Genomic DNA, 15529 nt, shown 5'->3' with positions numbered 1-15529 from the left:
CAAAGTCAACTCCTTCGGCCAAACTAAGTTTGGATGACGGGCAACCAACTAGGTATTAAGTGGTGAGTGCAAAAATCTCCTCCAAACTTATTTACAACTTGTTTCACCATGTACCGCAAGCTCTCTAGCAAGAAATCAAGTCTTAATACCCGAATTCTATCCTACCCAACTTTTTTTTGGGTCCAACCTTGGTACATGCGTGGAGTTTTAATTAGGTTTGGATTTATATCTAACAAATATATTTTAGCTTTGAGTATGGACATAGCCCAACCCGACAACCCTACTCATGGGTCTGGAAGTATAAGAATTTTACAGCTTTTTGTGGTAAATAGATCCTCTGCTACATCAGATTCCTAAGCTCAAGAGTAATATGATGCCAATAGACATGAAATAGGATAACAGAGAACACAATATCAGTATAGCATGATCTAAACAATAAAGGGAATTCAAATATGAATGATGCTAGTATTCGACAAAATATCTCTACTCCGTTTTTAGATAAGCAATTCAAACTGTAGCACAAATACACCTACCAACAGTTTGAATTATCTGGGAACCTTCTTTAAAGGACCATAAAAGGGAAAACCGGGTTAGCAATTATCAGATTTAGTATGACCGAGTGTTGATAAATATTATACGGAGGAATAATTTCAGACAAGAGTGGTCATGCATTGAAAATAGAATTATGAAGGCATCAATATGAAGCAGGGTAATTTACCCAACAAACTCTGAAAGGACAAAGACTAGAGAGGTGCAATAAATTGAAGAGGTTAATGAATTTATAGATTGGAGCACGTTGTGCAATTTTAGCAATTTATGCATATAAGTTAACAGCATCTAACTCCTCCATTTGACCATGAGTACTGGTGGACGCAGTATTTCAGACAAATACTCCCAGAGGAGCTGTCTCGTTATAGCATTCAAATAAGGCAATGGCAAATTCTATCAGGTGTCATTCCTGCTTAGTTCCGGAGGTAGAAACCTCGGTGCTGCAGACTGGACATACCTGCACCAAACCAAAAAATTGTAATATGTCAATTCCAGCTGAAACTTCAGGGCAAAGAAATCAGAGTAAAAGATTAATCCGGAACTGTTACTGTTAATAGTAAATACAGCAATGTATCAGATATAAAACTGGTATATTTTCCAGATGGTTTTTCCTACCCACTTCTAATCATCTCAGCATGTATAGTCACAATTTTGAAGATGTATCCTGCAAGCATCTTCTCATGATCTAATTATAGGCAGAAGCAGAAACTTTGGTCATCTGTTACTAGTAAGCTCATGATATGTTTGAGCTCACAAGGTAAGCTCGAGCTTTGAGGAAACTGTTCACAGAACAAAATTCCTTCGATTCCCTGGGTCAAATCTTGGGTAAAAAAATTTAGGGACTTACAATTGATTGCTGACTTGAGGGGCAGTAACTGAGACAGAATGCTACAGAAGACCTTAAAAGTGGAGGTTAATGTCAAAATGGTGGTTGTGAGATAATGGAAATCATTTTTGGTTATATTTTCGGGTGAGAGGGTGGAAGGAGACAGCAAGTTGGAAGAGGAAGGGCACATGTGGTGCCTGAAAACCCAATTGTCAGATTTTGACAAAAGTGTTCCTAATATAAATCATAGTGTGGGTGAAATAGCAACTGCAAAAGATCCAAAAAAGTTTATTTCTTAAAAGGTCTCCAGTGCAGCAAATCTGCATTCAGATGATATTCCCCAAGCTTTTCAACAAAAGAAAAAAAGGGAAAAAAAAATTGCACCTTTTGATTAACTCTCAGTCACCTTAGCCATCAACATACTAAAACTAATTTATTATTTCAAATTCCTTTTTAAAAAATTCCCACAAACTAGACTCATGCAGATTGGTGACCATGAAGTTTAAAACAGGCATAAAAAATATCAAAACAACGTTACAAGTGTCCATATCTCCTAAAAAATCCTATACTCTAAACATTAGAAACTCACATGGGAACACTTCTGCACAATGAAAAATTTCAAAATAATTTTTTTTAATAGAACAAAATTTGCTAACAGACAAAGCTTTTTGTCTGGTTAGTGGTTTGATTACAGCAAATAGGAGTGGGATAGTATTTGGGTTGGGTGCTGCAAAAGTTAGATCTCTCTAGGAGTGAAAAGACAAAAAAGAATAAATAAATAAAGCAGAAGTACTTGGGAACCAAGAGCAAGAGCAAGTTTCCAACGAGAATTCAATGTAGATGCAAAACACTACGTAGAAATTTCCATCCTTAGTTGCTAGAATCAGGGGCAGGCGTAGAAGTGGATATTGTGAAAAGTAAAAACACTTCAAAAAGGCACTTACGAAGCGGATATGGGTTCAAGTTTGCAGGGAGTTTCTGAAAACAGTATATTACCCTAGACAATAGTTTCCTGCTACCAAATTTCCATCCGCAAAGGTTGATGGTACTTCTTGTTGGAAAACATGGAGTTCAAGCCATATAACAGAAAAAAAAAAGAGAATGTTATAACGTAATACTAGAACTTCCAAGCACATTCACACAACACTGTTTAGCACTTGAAATGGTCAAGAGTTCGTGTCATGACGAGAAAATCCAAGAAGCCATGCAAAAGTGCTGATGCATATCTAGCCTAACTAAATAGCACATAATTTTTGGATTCCAAGGACTTCTGCGCCATGCTTAAATGTCCCAAAGGTGTTGGCATGTGGAAATCTTATAAATTAAAATTTCCAAGTTATATTGCAAGAAAAGACAAAGCAATGAATAAGTGGTAGTCAAGCTCAGACAATAATACTAAAGATTCTGACATCCTAGCAATGAGCAAAAAATGTGACTAGGGGGGTATCATGTGGTCAGTGCAAGCAAAGACTAAAACAAAAAAAAAATGGTACATAAGCTTAAACTTTTGTGGGTCTAGATTCAAGAAAGGCCAGCGATGAAGCAAAGTAGCAATTTTGAGCATTTTGCGCTAAAAAAGAGCAAAGAAAAGCAGGAGACAACACATACAATTGGACTTCCTGGAATTTTAAACATCTGCTTTGACCATAGTTTCAATTGTCACCAAAAATACAGAAACCAAAATCAAAAAATTTGTCTCAGTTGTAGCTTCTCAGAAATTAAGGCTTGGCTTTCAGCCAAAGCTAACTTACAGGGACAAATGAGGCACATGTTAATTTTTCTTTATTTATTCACTCATTGATTGTCAGGAAGTAAGGAATCCTCTAAACGTTAAACTTAATTTTACAAGCTTCAAGAAGAAATCAGAAGAATTGCAACCCAGAAAGCATAAATTTGTTTATCTAAAACTCAATTCTTAAGGCATTATGCTAGATTGGCAACAAACACAAAAATGATATAGTACACTGTAAACATAAATTCTTCGCAATATAAAAGATATAAATTATTGGACACCAAAAAGTCCCAAACAATTTCATTTTGAAATAATGTTTAATTTGATCTTCTAATTTTTTTAATTTTTAGTTTTTTGATATTTCCCTAGTGTTGCTGTATTTCACAAAATTTGAACCACTTTCTAAAGGGTTAATATCAGGATGATAACTAATCATACAAGCATGCTCACTAGATCCCCATTGTCACAAGCAATGAAGCTGGCTACCCTCCAACCCCTCAATACCCAAAGCCATTCTAAAGAAGACCTGGAAAAGAAAAGAAAACCAAAAGGAAAAGAAAGGAAGAAGAGGCAAGAAGAAGGAAACAACTTTTCCCCAAGCACTAGGTTAGAGAGATTAAAGGTGCAAGGTAGAGAGCATTTGGGGCTTTAGTAGGGAGCTACAGTGGCTGGCTTTCGGCTTTTTGCAGCAACAGGACTGGTATCCCTTTTGCTTCTAGAACATGGACAAAAAGAGAAGAAAAATAAGAGTAATATGAGAGGACAACATCAGATTAGGCTCGTAGGTCTTTACTCGGTTAAAGCCTGGGATTTTCTATTTCGCCCCTTACAATCAAGTAGGTCAGATGGACAATCTACTCAAACAGTTGGAAAGGTCAAACTGTCCGGGTCAACAACTAAAATCCAATTCATGTGGTTTTCACAAAAAATGGTTTATCACCTGACTCAACCCCAAAAAACTAATCGAAGATGGGCCAGGAGAGTCTTAAAACCCTGATTATCTATTCATGCTTATTTACGTTCCCAATTCGCACCTAGAGATGATAATAATGTTAAAACTATGTCAGCTAACAATAGTTTTTAGTTAGTAAAAATCATTGTGCTTAATAATTAACTACTACTAACTTCTAGTCCAAATAAAGTAGTTTGATTATTACTAAAATTATATTATTTTCACAATCACATTATCATCTGAGAGTTCGTCAAAATACTAATTTCAAAGAATAATCATAAAAAAATTAATATGCATAGAAACTTGATTCAATTTCTCCAAAAATCATGAGTACAGAACATTTTTGATTGTCTAACTGCGTCAGTAATCGTGGATTTGACAACAGAAAGGTGACTGGTTTTAATCGAACAAATAAAAATACAGAAAATCATGAAAAGCTAAAAGTATAATTATAGCTCTGTCTTGTATTAACAATAACATACCTTGTTTATTAGAAGCCACTTGTTTATACACTCAGAATGATATGTGTGCTTGCATGAAAGCATAACTAGAGATTCACCATCCTCATACTCCAGCCGACAAATAACACATCTAAAAAATATAAATAATCATCAAATTTAGCATATTATCAATCCTCTCGATAAAGGATGCTAGAAGTCTATAAGAGTCTGCACATACTGATCAGTGTTGCCATCTTGCGCACTTCCTGCCTTGTAGTTGACTGAAGGCAGAGAGGCTATTGTGTCAGCAGAGAGGCCTCTGTTCTCAGTTCCAACTACCTCACCCAATGCAACTAGTTCCTGAATTAACAAAAGCATTCTCAAACACCAATTCATATCGAAGATTGGAAGTTTAACTGTGAAACATCTTGAAAACTTAGCTTACCTCATAAGAATAGTCATCTGGATCAACCTCTTCCCAAGCATCCTGAGATAGATAGAATATAAAAGGTTAAGGACCGCAAATTTACAAGTCTCGAGCCCTGGCTAGCCAAATAGGTAGGATTTCGATCACAAGGTATTAGCATAGTTTGTGTTGATTACACTAAACTCCCCGAAATGCATAAGTAATTGTTTGCAAAAGGAATCTTATATAGCTAATTTCATATCTGTTATTACATACAGATGACAGGATCCCATGAAATTAATTAAATTTATTTTCTTATAGATAACAAATAGAGCATCTCAGAAATGTAATTTCCTCCACCAAGGAAGCAAAACATCCCAAGGTATAGGATTGACGCAACTTCTACTTTGTTACAATTAAAAACACCCCAGAAATCATAATTCAGTTTTTTACATCACAGATTATTATTTCTTAAAGATAGCATTTGAAGTATCTGGAAAAAATGCAATCACATGCACCAAGTAAGTCATCCTAAAAAAGGACATATTGGCAGCACTAAAGACAATTGTCGCTGTCAAAACAATTTCATGAACATTTTTATATATTAAACTATCCAATACAAGATTAAATTAATCATGTAATATGATAAATGTAATGTAATGTAGCAGGAGGTTGTTTTTCAAGTAATGTAAGTTCTATACAATAGGTGAGAATTCCGTTATGTTGATGTGATTACAACAGAATTAGACTTGTCTGAGTTTAAATTTGTCCAGGCTGTATGCAGGCTGGGGGAATACATAATTTGGATGATGCACGAAGAATTATATTTAACAAAACATTTGTGCTTCTCCCAACGAAAAGGATAAGATTTTACAGACAATCTCTCCTTCTAACTTCTCCTTATGGTTCAACTCAGTTTGATTTCTGTATATTCGTGTTGAAGATCTAAAATATACCTCATCTCCATATGCTAAGTAGCTATTATAAACCCTCTTAGAACCTTAGAATTAACCAAAAGCAATCCAAACTTTAAAATTAATTTCATGCCAAATAATACATAAGAAGAAACATAGATGTTCTTATCAACTTGGACAAGCATGATGAAATGGATGGACTTTTGAAGAATCATGTTGTGTCACGATCACATAATTAAAGAGTAAGTTTGAAATAATAATGGATGGCAAATAGGTAAGCTTGAAAAGTGCATCTCAGGATTGGTTATGAGTCTCTGATATTAAGAGAATAACTCATTAATTTCCATGCAAAGCATATAAGTCTAAGAACTCAAATAACAGATATTAAAATTAAATGAATGAAAACAACGGATAGAAAGCAGATATATTAGTTAATCCTTCTTTTGTTCATTCATCCATTTAACATCTTTTACTACTACACAAGGGGAATGAAATTTAAATGTAAATCAGTGATCACTTGATTCCCTTCTTTCAGATTCTTTGTTGCACCACTTGTATGAAACTTTATTTAAAACTAAACTGTTTCAAGTGATAGTCATCAACATTCTTAGCCATAAAGATTTGCAAACTAACCTTCAAAAGTGTAGAAACATATGCATCATAACCTCTCAGACATCATAATACACTTGCAGCTAACACCCTCTGAAAGACATTGTCAATTTGCCATTGATAAAGATCTGAATTGAGACAACTATTAACATGAATGTCTCAACCTCAAACAATCCAAAAGGTTATCAAACCTAATTATACATGTGCATAAAAACGCCATTAAGGTGGAGCTTGCAATACAATTTACTATAAATTTGTAACCCCATTGTAAGCAAGATATTGTTCCGGGCAATATCCTTCTAAGCCCCAATGCTAAAAGCCAAATTTATTTATGCAGCTCTAGCATTTACTTAAATTTCTTATACCTTCCAATAAAATTCCTAAAGCCCAACTTAATTCTACATAATACAAACCATTTAAGTGCAGCATTACCCCATCAAGAAGAGAAAAGGAAATGCATACTTCAGCCCTTCGTTGCTCATGTTTCTCTCAGCCCATCACCGTCAAGTTTCTCCTGCAGCAGCTCTTTTCTTCCACCCACTTCACTTCTTAACAAATTACTCAATCTTATTGTCTTACATCACATAAATTATTGTATCGGCCCCAAACCTTTATAGTTTCCAAGAGATAGCTCTCTATACAGTTCAAAAATTGCAGATGCTCTGAAATTCAAGAACACCTACAGAGTTATGGAGAACCTACCTACTGAACTTTTCCAAATATCTTTCACTTTATATACCCCAGTTTTAGATCCTTAAAAGAATCCCATTCATAATAAATGCTGCTACAAACTGCCACACACACACACACACACAAAAACCTCCCTTAATTTTTTTTTCAGCCACCCTCCCTACATAACTAAGATAGCTTTATCCACACTACATTTATTTGGCTTCGACTAGAGGCCTGAGGATAGAGTATTTCCATCTTTCCTTAATACCTCATTTAGTGTAAGCATAGTTAGCAGAAATGTATACCCCTATTCAACCATTTCAACCCAGTATTCCTTTAAGAGTCACATAAAAGTTACTTAATCAGACCTTAAAAGATACTTTGCTAACTGCCTTTTTCCTACCAACCTTTCCTTTTACAACAAAACAAGTACTAATTATACGCTTGGGTTCTACATAAACAAAGGCAATCTGAAACCCCAGCATGATGAGGTGTTCCTTCCTGTTTTAACCTAGAAGCTAAGCAAACAGAGGTTCCAATAAAGGATGTGAATCTAATGATACCCATAAGATATGACAAAACATGCAGCATACAACTCAAAATGCTTCAATGCATCATACTAATGATTTGTAATGCTTATCTCTTTGGGGTTCCATACTACTCATGGTGATACTACACAACGACTAGTCTTCTAAATTCTTATAGATAAATACATCTCCACATACCTGATAAGTATTTCAAACATACTAAGAACAAAACGAGTAACAAAGATTGTTCATCCATAACTATGAAAATACGCTAAAATTTGTAAAAAAATAGATCAAAAAACTCCAAGCCCCATTTTTCATGATGACTGATAAAACAAATCTAACTTTCGTAGTTCTGGTCTAATAACAACTTTGTTGTTCTTGGAGTTCAGTAAGTACAATGGTCATCAATAACAGAAGCAATCACATAACAAAAATTTACCGATCTCTCACCTGAGAGTGACTGTCATGGTCCTCGTGGTCCTCTACAGCCCCTAAAGATAACAAAATTCAGATCAATTCAAGATCTAATGAAACCAACAGATGACAGCAAGCCATAAAATTTAACAAAGACTCCCTCACAATCATTCAATCCGGAAAGGGCCATCAACCGGACGGCCACCTCTGCTTCCTCGGCATTCTGCAGCGCCCTCGCAAAGGCCTCGTCGCTCTCAAATTCGGCAGGATCGACAGACCGATCGTTGGCATCGAACGCATCCTCGCCGTAATCGCTCCCCTCGGCGCTCCCCCCCTCGTCGATCGGGTGTTCCGGTTCGTCTCCGTCCTCATACTCGTAGCTCCCAGCGTCGGAACTCTCGAAATCGCTTCCATGGCCACCGTTCATCCGCAGCATCATGTACGCCCGCTCCTGGACCAAAAATTCCCCGAACCCGAGAACCTCAGAAACCCTAGCGCGAACCCGAAGACAAAGATCCGGCGACAGGAAGAGAGGATCGAGGAGGCTCACCTGCTCTTGGAGGGCGCGGGCGAGGGCGAGGTCGGCGTCCACCTGGCTGAGGCTGGTGAACGGCATCCGGGAGGGCGGCATCGCGGGAGGCGGCGCCACCCCCACGGCAGGCCCGGCCTCCCCCTCCGCCGGCAGCGGAGGGTTGGGGCTAGGGCTTTCCTCGGCAATCTTATCTCCAGCGCCGCTCTCCTTCGAGTCCTCCATCGGGAGAGAAAGAGAGAATGGAGAAGCGAAACAAATTTAAACCGTACTTTAATACTACGAAAGGGAATAAGGAATGATCGCAAGGAATGACCGGAACTTGGAATTGCGGAAGGGAAATGCTACGAGACCCAAACAATGTACCAAACAAAATCACGATAAAATGGTACTATTTGATTGGATCAATTTACAGAGTTCGTGCGAAACTGCGGTACAAGAACAATAATCTCGAGCCACGTAGCAGTGAATATTTTGGATTGATATCGGACACCAGAGCAATTTTATACCCGACCGAATCCGAGTTCCAGTTTTAATCTCTACGGAGGAGCAGGATAGATTTAGCGGTTTGATGGAAGAGGGAGGAGGGGGAGGTTTAACGTTATTACTTTTTTTGGCAGACCGATCTGGAGCAGTTTAAGATAGGAGTTCGAGGGGAACATCGGATTCGTGTCGCGTCTGATGAAGGTGAATGGGACGGGACATGACGTACGCCGTCGGGATCCTAAACTTGGACGGCGGGCCAATGGGTGTGATCTGACAAGGATGAATCTTAAAGCATATCGGGAGATATCTGGACCATGTATCTCGGGCTCTGGCTGCTGGTTTAATATTCATGCAGGCAAGGATCGCTCGGTTTGAGACGGTTAGTGCTGGTAGAGCGGAATGTGAACGGGGTGCAAATGTATCGGATTAGATCAGATCACAAGTGATTCCAATCTAATTTATTGTTTTATTTAGGTTTTACTTTTATATCTAGATCGATCGGATCGAGTCAGATACACTGCTATAATTTTTGACCCAACAGATCATTCAGATTGGGTCGGGTCTATGTATAATCCAATTTCAAACAAAAAAATTTGGATATGGCTCAAATCCTAGTTGGATCCAAAGTCCAGACCCATTCACTGCTAGGGCCCCTCCGATGCTGGCCCCCTCCTCCCCCCACTGCCCACCTCTTTCTCGATCCTTCCACCCTCGCTTGCTTCTGACTACCCCTCTCCCCCCACCGGCCTCCTCTGCTTCCTCTTCGATGACCCCGGCACCAAGTCCCTCCTCCTCCTCAACCCCCCCCCCCCCCCCCCAACCCACCCACCCCCACGCCGCATTGAGAGTAATGGAAATGGACCTGAATGCTAAGCCGCCGGAGGCACTCATCGGTGGCATTAGCAGCCTAGAGGAGACCCCCAAGCAGAAACACTGAATCGGAAGGTAGGGAGCATCTCGGCCTCAATTAGAGAGGCCCTCATCTTGGTGTTGCCCTTGATGATGAAGACGCCATAGAGCTTGACGCGCGCCGGTCATACTCCTCCTCATCGTCGTCTTCATCTTCGCTATTGTCGTCATCACCGGTAAGGCCCACATCACGTCGTTGGGGGTGGCATCGCCGCTCATGAATAGGTTCGCGTAAGAGGGAGAAGGAAGGGATGTCAGAGACAGTGATGAACAGAAGTAGTCACGGTCGCGATGGCCAACCACCGATGGAAGAGAGCGCTCTAACATGAGAAAGAGAGAGAGAGAGAGAGAGAGATGGTCGATAGCGATTGGGAATGAATGGGGGATTTCAGTCTTTCCTTTCGTATTTGTGATTTGGGAGAGCCTGAGAGCGAGCAAGTCATGGTTCACAGGGAGACGGGTCGCACGGATGGGTCACGACCCACGGGTTGCGCTTACGGGCCTAATGGATTTTTTGAATTCGGGTTAGGCTAGGTTATAGGGTAAGAAATCCTCCAAAAATTAAACGGGCCGAGTCGGATCAGATCAGGTCGGGTCAAAATTTAGCAAACCTAGATCCAATCCGAAAAATAGAATAGGTCCAACTTTAGAACCCGATTTGGCTCTATGGGTCCTTTAAATCGAGTCAGATTGGATCTAAGCGGATTGGGCTGGGTCAGATCATAGGTCAACTGGCTTATTTACAGCCTTAAATATAAAACATGTCACGTGCACTGCGCGGACGGTGATGCATAAATTTAGTGGTGCTTATCTTTTTTAAATTAGAAAAGTTTTTAACTGCTGATAGAATTGTATGTATGCGAGCTTGGGATGGAAGTAAAACAAAAAAGAATAAGAAACTTGAGCAGTGACAGATTCTTTTCAAAAAAATCGATAGGGAGAGAGGGATATGCGTCGAGGCAGTATAGCTGTAAACGTGGTTGATAAATAAAAGAATATTTTAAAATAATAAATACCTAATTTAATACTAAATCTTTATAAATACCTAATTTCTCCATTCCTCTTGAAGGGCAATGACAACAAGATGCACTCGGAATTCTAAATTTTTAGTTGAGGTGAGAAAATTTTTTTTAAGTGGGTTGTTTTCAGTCTAGTCCTCTCACTTGCACCTTACTCATAATGAATGGATTCATGTCTATTACCAAGTAATACAGTAGCCTAAGAATTTAGGGCTGGAACACCATTTGATTAATGGTCTTATATAAGTCCAACAAATAAACTCAAAAAACTCAATTTTAAATGGAAACTTGAAAAGTATTTGCATCTCCAAGCCTAAGAATTTAGGGCTGGAACACCATTTGATTAATGGTCTTATATAAGTCCAACAAATAAACTCAAAAAACTCAATTTTAAATGGAAACTTGAAAAGTATTTGCATCTCCAATGGTTTGGCGATGATCCTAGGCAAAATCCATGAGCAGGTATCTGCTTTCAGAGCGAATTTATGAGCAATATTAAGCTACTTATTTTGTTGATTTTCTCTGTATAAGGACTTGGATGACCGAAAATGGTTAGCCTAATTCTGAAGAAAGCTCAAAAGCGAATTCAAAGGCTTGTATGATGATAGCTGATATGTCAACACATCACATTAATATTATACTGCTCCATATTGTATCACATTGGATAAAGGATGGAGCTTTTCTGTTTAAGATTGTAGCCTATAATGGGACTCAAGGATAGCTTTCGGATTGAAGGCCAAGAATACAAGGGTTGTCTTCAACAAAATGAAGATCCAACCACCTATTTAACTTCAACATAGGTCTTTAACAAGAATATTTTGACGGATAGGTGGACACTCCCTCCTCTGTGATATTTGGCGAATGGCAGAGGACTGTAGATACTTTAGAGCTATGCATGTATATTGGGAGGCCAACTCAGCTGCTGACTGGATGGCATCGTACGCGGCATAACACACCGGAGATTTTATCTGGAGGAACCAGACGGATGTTCCTTAACCGCTTTTTTTTTTGTTTGTTTTTTTTGGCTGTACCTATCTTCGTTTAGTGTGAGATGCCGATGTACCAAAAAAAAAACAAAAATATTTCAAGCTCTCAGCTTCATCAATACATATCTTCAACACAACTTCTAACCCAAGGGGAAAAAGAATCAATGTATTTTAAATATATATGTAATGATGAATCACATCCTCTTATTTCAAGTGAGAAAAAAAAAAAAAAAACAACCACAGCAACAAACCATATCTCGATGGCTTCAGCATATCAACAGAAGTTCTGAGTTTGGTAACATGGCATGCACGTACGCCATGCACGTAAGCAATCAAATGGCATATTATCATGCGAATCACAAGCTCTGCACGCCACGACCGTGTGATCGAAGACCCTTCAACGCATCATGCCGCCTTGCATGACCGGTGGTACAGCCATTCCCTGTGCTCGTCTTTCCATGTTGGCGTGCCACCCTATCACAAAAATTCCAACCCATAAGAATTCCTTACTTTTTTATAAAAAAAAAAAAATAACACTGGATATCTGAAATAGAAAACAAATGCTTTAGAGTAAAATAAAGAGGTAGGAAATTCGTTTGTTGCACAGCATCCCTTTGAGCAAACGTTTATAACTTTATATATATATACACACACACACACATGTTTGATTGTAACATGGGTTATTATATAATTTTTATTATGTATATGTTTGGTGTATATAAATATACACAGAGTTTTAAAGCGTCATTAGTTAAAGACACAAATAAGCATTGCTGATATAAGATGCTTCATCGTCGATGCTTTTTAAAAGCATAAGTGATTAGCAACGCTTTCAAAAGGCACCGACGCTTTTGTGGTGCTTTAGAAAGCATCGGGAATAAAATTACGGATGCTTTTTCATATCGGTATATACATTAAAAAGCATCAGCAATGCCTGTAGTGATATATTTTTCCTAAAAGATATTTTGTCGAAAAAATATATACATATATAGGTACATGGAAATTAGCAAAGGTGAAATACCTATGGCCATGTCGAAGCCACGGTATTGGAGCTCTCGGTATTCCTGGCAAAGAGCACAAGCTTCACAGCAGCAGTGGACAAGGCAGTCGTTGCATGGCCTCTCGGCAAGGTTGAGCTCTGTCCTCATCTTGGACCGGTAGATGCACGAATATATCCAATGACAGCATGTGAAGTACTCAAGCAATGCGTACAGTGCCCCGCTCGTTCCACATGCTGCACCCATGACACCAAGACAATTAGCCCCATCACAAGAAACTAAACCAAATTCTAACACTAAATTTTATCTCAGTTTGTTCTTGAATCTATACAAAGGAAAATTATGAAAAAAAAATCCTCTCTCAACCTACTACGTATGATCGATGAGGAGGTTTGTATATTGTTAAATAGCATTTTTGTATATATAATTGCTTACGGAGTTACGGTAATAATAGATACAAGGATGAAAATATACAACAATAGATTTCAAGAATATTTTTTTGATAATCTCTTGAATATGCTTTTGTAATACCTGATATTTGGCTGCATGATTTTGAAGATTTATATGGTCAACAGAATCCATCATAGGTTAATGTCTTGGCCGACAAGGTTTGCACATTGCTCAATTATTGAACTGTCCAAATCTTATCAAGTACTTGTATGTATTATTCTTGGAGAAATGTAGAAAAAAACATGATTTTGAAGATTTATATGGTCAGCAGAATCTGTCATAGGTTAATGTCCTGGCCGACAAGGTTTACACATTACTCATTCAAATTATTGAACTGTCCAAATCTTATCGAGTACTTGTATGTATTATCCTTTGATGAATGCAGAAAAGACAAAAGGCTTTTCAAAGGATAAATAGACAAGGACAAATAGAAGTTTCCGACACTTTAATTGCCCTTTCATTCAAATTTAGAGAATAAAATGGAAAAAAAATTATGATTTCTTTCCTTGATCAGATTCAATTGATCTTTTTTTTTTCGCCATAAATATGGTGGACTTGAGATCTTTGATACAAATAAGTTGGTTAGCTTCTGCACTAGATCTCAGCAATTAATTGCCCAGGTTTATCAATATTCTTGGATTTAATACCTGTAATGAACCTTATTAAAGCTTTGCTTGTGCTGGGCCTAGCAATCCATTATATAATATTTGAGCTGCTAACTTAAATACTGTACACCTGTTGTCTCACAAAATAATTGGCTCGTATGTGTCCTGATCTTAGCTACCATAGCAGAATAAAACTAAATGGTAGCTAAAGTTTCAGAATCCATTATTTAACAAGCATGCATGTCTCAAAAATAGCACACATATGCCATGAACAAGAGGACTTACAAGTTGCTCCTTGGTCCACAATCTCTGCAATCCGGCCAAACGTGACGCACGGGCAGAAGCAAGTCATGCAGCCTTCAAGAGAACAGATAAAATTTACAGAGAATTCATCAGTCCTTGATACTGAAACCAGAAGTTGTATGTCCATAGAGATAATTAGATAAAAAGATTACAGAAAACCTACAGTTGCCGCAGTTATCGGTGCAATCGCAGAGTCCGGTAGACCATGGCTGAGGCCCCTGAGTCACTGCAAATGCATTCGGAGCCGACGGGTAGTACTGGTTTGCAGCAGCAGCCATCGGCGGAGGCGGCATGGCTGCCCCCGGCTGCGGCGATGAGTAGTAATCTGGCTTTGGTGGATACATGGAGGAAGTGAATTAGAGATGGATCAAAGAGAAAGAAAGCCTTCCTGTTGATGGCGAAATGTGAACAAGAAGCAAAGCAATAGAGAACTTTCTTGAGATTGGTTTGAGTAGTAGGAATGCCTACCTATTTATAAGATGTAAAGAATGCTTTTTTTTTTCATTTTTTCCTTCTCCTTTACCTAATAACGTGTTGAAAACTATAAGGCTTGCAAAACTTATGTAGACTCCTTTCTTTTTGGGCTGCTAATATGCATAGTAGATTGGACTACATCAACAGGTTCCAGCTGAGAAGAGTACAAATGGTTGGGATATTGACAGGGTGCAATTTTTTGAACTTTGAACATTTCAATTGCCAAACTTTGTTTTCTAATATGACATGTAACTAACCACTCATTTTCTTATTTGAGTGTAAGATAATACTCTATACTATATTAAAAAAAAATTAAAAGGCTATTATGCAGTTATGGAAAAGGTCTAATCTTTAGTATTTTTTTTGGCACAAAATTGCTACCCCAGGATGAAAGCTGCAACTAAGAATCGGAGGGACTTGGCTTAATTTTGTATCCATCCCCATGGTTGCTTGGATGACTGGAGAAACTAGGTTGGAATTTTCAATGGCTTACAGCAGCAGCAAATGTTTTCCATACAGAAGTCAATGTTGACATCAGGTTATCTACAATGTCAGCATCATTTTATACTTATTAACTATGGGTACATACTGTGTACCAGTACCAGAAAAGGATTAAGAAAACCAAGAGAAAATCTATAGATACATAATTGGGAATAATGTTGTAGATTATAAGTTGAAAGATTCAAACCATAGATTTCAATGAGGTACACAGACTACTAATTTGGA

General features: G+C 38.2%; 2 protein-coding genes across 2 annotated transcripts; both read right to left on the bottom strand.

The window, feature by feature from the left end:
* Positions 1–678: 678 nt before the first annotated feature.
* LOC103706795 (E3 ubiquitin ligase BIG BROTHER-related) lies at positions 679–8887 on the bottom strand. The gene is made up of 7 exons (XM_008791031.4): positions 8595–8887; positions 8210–8495; positions 8081–8121; positions 4945–4986; positions 4738–4859; positions 4542–4650; positions 679–1006 (listed from the first exon to the last, which is right to left on the bottom strand). The coding sequence occupies exons 1-7, from the start codon at positions 8796–8798 to the stop codon at positions 953–955; spliced, it is 858 nt and encodes a 285-aa protein (XP_008789253.1). The 5' UTR covers positions 8799–8887; the 3' UTR covers positions 679–952.
* A 3365-nt stretch (positions 8888–12252) lies between these two features.
* On the bottom strand, positions 12253–14767 carry LOC103706797 (cell number regulator 10-like). The gene is made up of 4 exons (XM_008791032.4): positions 14493–14767; positions 14312–14383; positions 12995–13207; positions 12253–12447 (listed from the first exon to the last, which is right to left on the bottom strand). The coding sequence occupies exons 1-4, from the start codon at positions 14671–14673 to the stop codon at positions 12371–12373; spliced, it is 543 nt and encodes a 180-aa protein (XP_008789254.1). The 5' UTR covers positions 14674–14767; the 3' UTR covers positions 12253–12370.
* Between the last annotated feature and the right edge of the window lie 762 nt (positions 14768–15529).

Source organism: Phoenix dactylifera, chromosome 11 (assembly GCF_009389715.1).
Source record: "Phoenix dactylifera cultivar Barhee BC4 chromosome 11, palm_55x_up_171113_PBpolish2nd_filt_p, whole genome shotgun sequence".
NCBI classification, from domain to species: Eukaryota; Viridiplantae; Streptophyta; class Magnoliopsida; order Arecales; family Arecaceae; genus Phoenix; species Phoenix dactylifera.
Note: the sequence above shows the minus strand (reverse complement) of the source record. Positions and strands in the feature narration are given on the sequence as shown.

Bases quoted from the DNA above. Each gene is read 5' to 3' on its own strand.
- LOC103706795 (XM_008791031.4), bottom strand. From the start codon at position 8,798: ATGGAGGACTCGAAGGAGAGCGGCGCTGGAGATAAGATTGCCGAGGAA. The intron at 4,987-8,080 runs GTGAGAGATCGG...TATCTATCTCAG, and splicing joins ACCATGACAGTCACTCTCAG to GATGCTTGGGAAGAGGTTGA. The intron at 4,860-4,944 runs GTAAGCTAAGTT...TTGTTAATTCAG, and splicing joins CAGATGACTATTCTTATGAG to GAACTAGTTGCATTGGGTGA.
- LOC103706797 (XM_008791032.4), bottom strand. From the start codon at position 14,673: ATGTATCCACCAAAGCCAGATTACTACTCATCGCCGCAGCCGGGGGCA. The intron at 14,384-14,492 runs GTAGGTTTTCTG...GTTCTCTTGAAG, and splicing joins CACCGATAACTGCGGCAACT to GCTGCATGACTTGCTTCTGC. The intron at 12,448-12,994 runs GTATTTCACCTT...TTTTTGTGATAG, and splicing joins TGGCTTCGACATGGCCATAG to GGTGGCACGCCAACATGGAA.